Raw genomic sequence first — 6,171 nt, forward strand, 5'->3', positions numbered from 1 at the left:
CATGGTTGGGCAACGGGTTTGTGTTCACATTGGGTGCTGCGATTTTTAAATAATTTCTCTCTTATCGATCAGATCTTGGGTTTTGTGCTTGAGATTTATACAGTCTTCTGTGTTGTTCCCATTTCCTCCTGAATGATAGGCATAGGTCTGATCAGCCTCTTAAAATCTATTTCCCGGTTTTGCTGGTTTCGGTTGGACCTTCTGAATCAAGCCTGCAGCCAATAACCTTTTGAAGACCCGAACCCTAGGCTCGAGGAGCGTTGTGAATTCCCTTTCTGACCTCTTCTTGAAACAGGACATAGGGCATTGTATGTCGGGGGTGCTGGTTGATGTTTGTATTTCTGGGATGGTTGATATGCTTGTGGTGGGTTATTTGGGCGGTAATTTATTAGGGTGGTGCTTGGTAAGTGGGAGCGGACACACGGACACTAGGCGGAACCGTGTAAGCTGGTACAGTGGTTGTGAAGCTTGGTTGTGCGTAAGTACACAGGTGTTGGATAATTTATGAGGGGTGTAGTAATGTAGGTGGGTTGTGGTTCTTTCGAGCTTGGGTTTGGAGTGTGGGATATGCTTGCCACGTCCTCTTTCTTCGTAAGAAAGATTCCTGCAGCAGCTTGTCCAGATGCCTTGTTGAAGACGCTAACTATTTTCCTGGATTTGAGACTATCTTCTATAGCCTCTCCCATTTTGACCAATTCAGCAAACGGTCTTCCAGCCAAGGACAACATTCTGTCGTAGAAATCAGGCTCCTGGGACTTGATAAACACATAGACTAGCTCTCCTTCACACATTGGTGGCTGCACGCGGGCGGCCTCGGCCCTCCACCTGCTGGCAAACTGTATGTAGTTTTCTGTTGATTTCTGCTTGACTTTTTCAAGATAATAGCGGTCTGGTACTGTTTCGACATTAAAGCGAAATCTTTCCATGAAGGATTCTGCCATGTCCCCCCAAGTGTGCCATTGATGCATATCTTGAGTTGCGAACCATTTAGCGGATTCTCCGTTCAGGCTACAACTGAATAGTCGCATGATTAGAGGTTCATTTTTCTTTAGTCCAACCAATTGGTCGTAGTAGGATCGGAGGTGTGCCTTGGGATTCCCTGGTCCATTGAACATCTCAAATTTTGGGATTTTGAACCCTTCTGGCAAGTCCAGATCTGGATGCATGCATAGATAATCATATCTTAGGCCTGTAGCCTTTCATGCAGACCTATTGGATTTCTCCATTAATTCCTCCATCTTTTTCTCCATATCTCTTTCCCGCTTATCCTGTTCGGCTCTCCTGGCCCTTTCCATTTCTTCATGATGGTCTAGCTCCTTGTGCATTGGAGAGCATTCGCTGGGGATGTTGGGAGTGAAGAATGAGACCTGGTGGGTAGTATGGTTGAGCGGGGCAGTGGCGGTTTGCCCAGCTGGTGGAGCTAGACTACGCAATTGGCTTGCCGAATTAATGTGAACAGGATGAGGAACTTGGTAAGAAGGAACTGAGTGGGTGGTCCCTGGGATTTGAGTGCATTTTGTTGGAGGAGGAGTGATGTAAGAGGGACCAATGTGGTTTGTGTTGGTGGAGCTTAAAGGAGGTGAGATGGTTCCTAGTGGGTACATAGGAAAGTGATCGGGCATTGCTGAGCTCAGGAAAGGGAATGGAGGAGGAGGCCTTCTTTCCCCTATCGAGGCTTCCTTGCCCGCATTTATTGCCTCATTCTTGGCTACCTTTTCTTGGAGAGTCGTAACGACGGTCAGTAATGTTGCAATCACATTTTCTTGAGATGCTACCTCTTGTGGATCTTGGGCATCTCCGTCATGGAGAGCGAGCTCATTTCCATTATCGGGGGTACCTGTCATCTTCTCTTTGCCTTTGTCTGCGAGGGATGCTAACACGACTTTGGATCTTGTAAAGTATGCCGGTTTTCAGTACTACACTAATCAGCCTCGATCTATAAGGCAAGAATAATTCAACGGTAGACAATGTTAGTTACTTGATATAAAGTATAACTGCAAGATATCAAAAATTGATAATTAAAGCGCACATAACACATAAAGTCATATATTAAGCTTGAACACTTGATCCTTTGTTCTAAAGGTTTAGATGTTTATGGGCTTTTGATGTTTGGGTGGATCTTGGTCCAATGGGCTTTATGGCTGACTTACTCTGGCAAACCCTTCCTTGTTATAGAAGTTAAACAAATGGTGGGGGGGGGGGGGGGGGGGGGCAGGCAGCGGAGGGGATTGTAATTTATCTTATGTAGGGGCCGAGTCTTACGTAGACTGCCTACGTATCCCACCAAGGGAAATCAGGCTCTATCGTAGTTCGTTTTATAAAAGAAGGATATATATATATATATATATATATATATATATATATATATATATATATATATATATATATATCCTAAATATCCTTTAAACTAAACCTAGCTAAAAACATCCCCAGACCAGGCCCAGCTAGGGTTTCCCGCATATCCCTCCATATAGACGTCAGGTCAGCGCGGTTCCTTACAATATTTATGGGGAAAGGGTAACCTTTTATGTGCAAAAATGGGACACCTATTATCTACCCAAAAATACAGTTCCGCGAGTTGCTGTCCTTACGAACCCGCTCTCTCTCATTCTCCTTCCTTCTCAATACTGTGGTGGTAAGATGACCAAGATTTCCCCGGTGCTGATCTTATGTTCTAGTTCAAGCTTGAACGTGTGGCAGTCTTCTATGTCGTGCCCCACGGATCCTGTATGATTCCTATCAGGACCTAATGGCGCGGGCTCGTGGAAGGTTCCACGGGTCTAACTTCTTCAGACTAGCCAGAGTCGAGAATAGGCGGGCGTATGATTCCTCGAAGATTGTGAAATCATACCGCGAGATCTGAGTAGTAGTAGTGACTCCTTCTCAATGGATGATAGGGTCATGAACCAGTAGGGTGTGTGGCCCCTAGAAAGTCCCAATGAACCTATCATCAATCAGACTATAAATTCTTCTTCTCAACCCTAGACACTCGTTCAGGGTGGTTGCGGTGGAACAGACGCCTTTTGTATGCATACACCAACTCGGGCGGCGGCAACCTAGCCTTAGTGGTGCAAGGTACTTATAACAACCCTTCCGGTCATTATGAGAAATTAGAACTCCATTGGGAATTCCGAGGCCACGGATGGATTCATAGGGCGTCTTTTTGTATATGTGCATGTTTGTTTAGTGTTTTTGAGGCTTTGGATGAAATGTGGGGTGATAGGGGGAAAAACTGGACAAAAGTCGAGCTCACTGCCCAAAATGTACAACTATGGCGGTGGGAGTACCGTTGCGGCGGTACCACTATGGCGGTACTTAGACCGCTTCCAGCGGCCATCCATGTTCCTTAGTGGCCGCTATGGCGGCCAGGGTACCACATGGCGGCAATGCTATAGCGGTGGATGGACCGCCATAGCGATCACAGTAATTTCGTGGTGGGCCGCTATAACGGTCACTTGAAAGCTATAGCGGTACCGCTGCAGCGGCGTGATGACCGCTGTAGCGGTCGATGTAAAATAGTAGCCCGAATTTTATATACTCAGTTTTATTTTCTCTTTTCACAAAACACCAACACACTTCCCAACATGAACCTAGGGTGAATTTTCAAGCTAGGGCAAGATACTTTGAGAGGTAAGTTCTTTTGATTTCCATTCTCCTTCATTATTGTAATCCTCTTCATAGGTCTTTAATGGTGAAATTGAAATAGAAAACCTAGAATGTTAACAAACCTTCTAAACTTGATGGGTTATGGTTATTATCGCTTAGTTATCATCTAAATGCATTGGTTAGTTGCTCTCGATCATAAATTGAACATTTAGAGACATAAACTAAGTGAGTGGAGACGTAGGGTTCTATAAAAATGGTATCTTTACCATAAAAACTGCTTGTAATGGGAATGTTGATAGAATACTGTTATAAATTGATGATTAATGATTACTAAGGGCCTTGATAGGTTGTTTATCACCTAGAAAATCATCCATCTCTTGGAATGGGGGTAAGGGAAGGGTATTCTTGCTTTGGTACTTGTGAGTTGAGTATTATGATTCATTGAGCCTTCTATTTCTAGACGTTGAGTGTTCTGAGGCTTTGAGGAAAGGAAAGGCTGTAGCAGAGTGACTTGTATTGTTCCAGCTCTACTTTGAGGTAGGTTACGGTCTACGTGAGTTAGACTTTGGTTAGTTGATTGTATGTTTTGTGATTTCCTTAGGAGAAAGCATGTCTAGTTTTCATGCATAATATTGTGTGGTTAAACTCCTATGTGAATGGGAATTTAGTGTTTGTGTAGGCTTCATGCCATTATTCCTGTGTGATTGGATATGTAGTGGATGTATTATGATGAGAAGCTAATACAACCTTCTCGATGGTATTGTGACATGAAATGATGAGTTGAGTATTGTTACTGATAGGTAAGAAACACTGTTCTATAAGAGGTATGGAAAGGCATATTGGTTACCTAGATTATAGGCTCGTGGTCCGAGGATAGTTCCGGAAATGAGAGGTATATTAATATGTCCCACGTTCGAGGCTTGTTTCGGAGCAGAGATTTGTGCTCGGGTCTGAGGAGTATTCCGGAATGAGTGGTACATGGACACCATGGGTCCCCTGCAGGTCATGACTACTGAGCAATGACATCAGATAGCATGTGTGTACAATGAGTGGGTCATTGTGGTAAACTTATTTCTGTTGTGGCTTATGTGATTGTGATTTTGACATCTTGGTGATTTGATTGTGATTATCCTTGGTTGATTTGTTGTGATCTATTGATATTCATTTCTGTTGACTGGCCTGTTTATTCTATTGATTTGATGAAATATGCATGATACTAATCTTAGTCGGCCTATGATATCTACCGGTACATAGTTTTTGTGCTGATACTATCTTGCTGCATTCTTTTGAGTGCAGATTGTGATACAGAGACCGCTACTCGCCCTCACATCTAGCTTGGAGGATGTTTGCTGACAGATTTTAGGGTGAGCTTCTTCCCATGCCAGGCCGCCCGAATATCTTCCTTCTATGATGTCTTTTCGTATTCTGGACATTATGGTTATTTATTAGTCAGATTGAATTTCTTAGACATATTTTAGATTAGAATCCTGTACGATGACTTTCAAATTTTGGGAATTTAGTAATAGTTAGAACTTCCGCACATATTTCAGTATTTTATGGTATGACTTATTTAGTTTATTTGATGCGTGAATGAGTATAATTGCTTAAGTTGGTTAATATAAAATTAAACTTGAATGAATAGATATCTTGTGTGTTGGTTCGCCCACTAGGGTTTAGTTGGGTCCCAGTCATGGCGGGTTGGGTCATGACAGTACTCCTGTGGCAACCATCTTCTTATATACCTCCTTGCAGGTTATAGGTCGTGGTGCCACTCTGAATGGGGAGGAATGGGCTTTGAAGCCTATTCCCCACCAAGCAGGTTCAGAAGGGCCTACCCTTCCAAAATTCTCTGATGCTATAGTAGATGTGGCAGGTACTAACATGGGTGAGGGTGCATAGAAGTCGGATCCCTCATTGGTCGGGGCATAATAATCAGACTCCTCATTGGCATCATTTTTCTCTTCACTAAACTCAGGAAACATTCCAACTGGTTCTTCTTCCCCCTTAACTTCTATGTCAATAGGCTCTAATTCCTCATTCTCCATATTCTGGGGACCTTCCTCTTCCTCTTCTGGTTCTTCCTCCTCGAGGGGTTCAGAGGCTTCCTGTTGGGGCTCTGACTCCTCTTGCGGGTCCAACTCTGTCGCCCAATGATCTGATCCAGCTCCTTGGCTTTTATTCCTTCCTCCTGGAGTCCTTTCTCTAGGAGTCATGGGCCTCCTCTCTAGAGGTATATAGTTTAGCACTAAGTCCTTTACTCCTTCCGGGACATTCTCATAGTATTGTTCTTGGGGTATGCCCTTGGGTGAGTTCCCAACCATTTCCAACAGTTTCTCTACTCTCTCAATTTTCCTCCCTATCTCTTGGAGGTGCCTCTCCATTTGTAGTACTTTGTCCCTCAACATTTCCACTGTCTCAACCAGAGTTCGCGTCTCTTGTTCTCCTTAGTTTGCCATCGTAAGTCAACCTTTTATGGAGATAAATTTTGGCAAGTTTTAACCTTTTGGTTTTCCTTTTGGTATGTAGTTTTAGATCATCGGATCAAATGTATTCAAGCCTTAATAC

The 6,171-nt window shown here is 43.5% G+C and overlaps 1 protein-coding gene across 1 annotated transcript; it reads right to left on the reverse strand.

Annotated features, from left to right (window-relative positions):
- Positions 1 to 428: 428 nt before the first annotated feature.
- LOC132619805 (uncharacterized) lies at positions 429 to 1,166 on the reverse strand. Its single transcript, XM_060334592.1, has one exon. It carries the CDS (start codon positions 1,164 to 1,166, stop codon positions 429 to 431), a length of 738 nt encoding a protein of 245 aa, XP_060190575.1.
- Positions 1,167 to 6,171: the final 5,005 nt, after the last annotated feature.

The sequence above is a fragment of the Lycium barbarum genome, chromosome 11 (assembly GCF_019175385.1).
Source record: "Lycium barbarum isolate Lr01 chromosome 11, ASM1917538v2, whole genome shotgun sequence".
Taxonomy (NCBI): domain Eukaryota; kingdom Viridiplantae; phylum Streptophyta; class Magnoliopsida; order Solanales; family Solanaceae; genus Lycium; species Lycium barbarum.

Coding starts and splice junctions, on each gene's coding strand:
- LOC132619805 (XM_060334592.1), bottom strand. CDS start 1,166: ATGCATCCAGATCTGGACTTGCCAGAAGGGTTCAAAATCCCAAAATTT.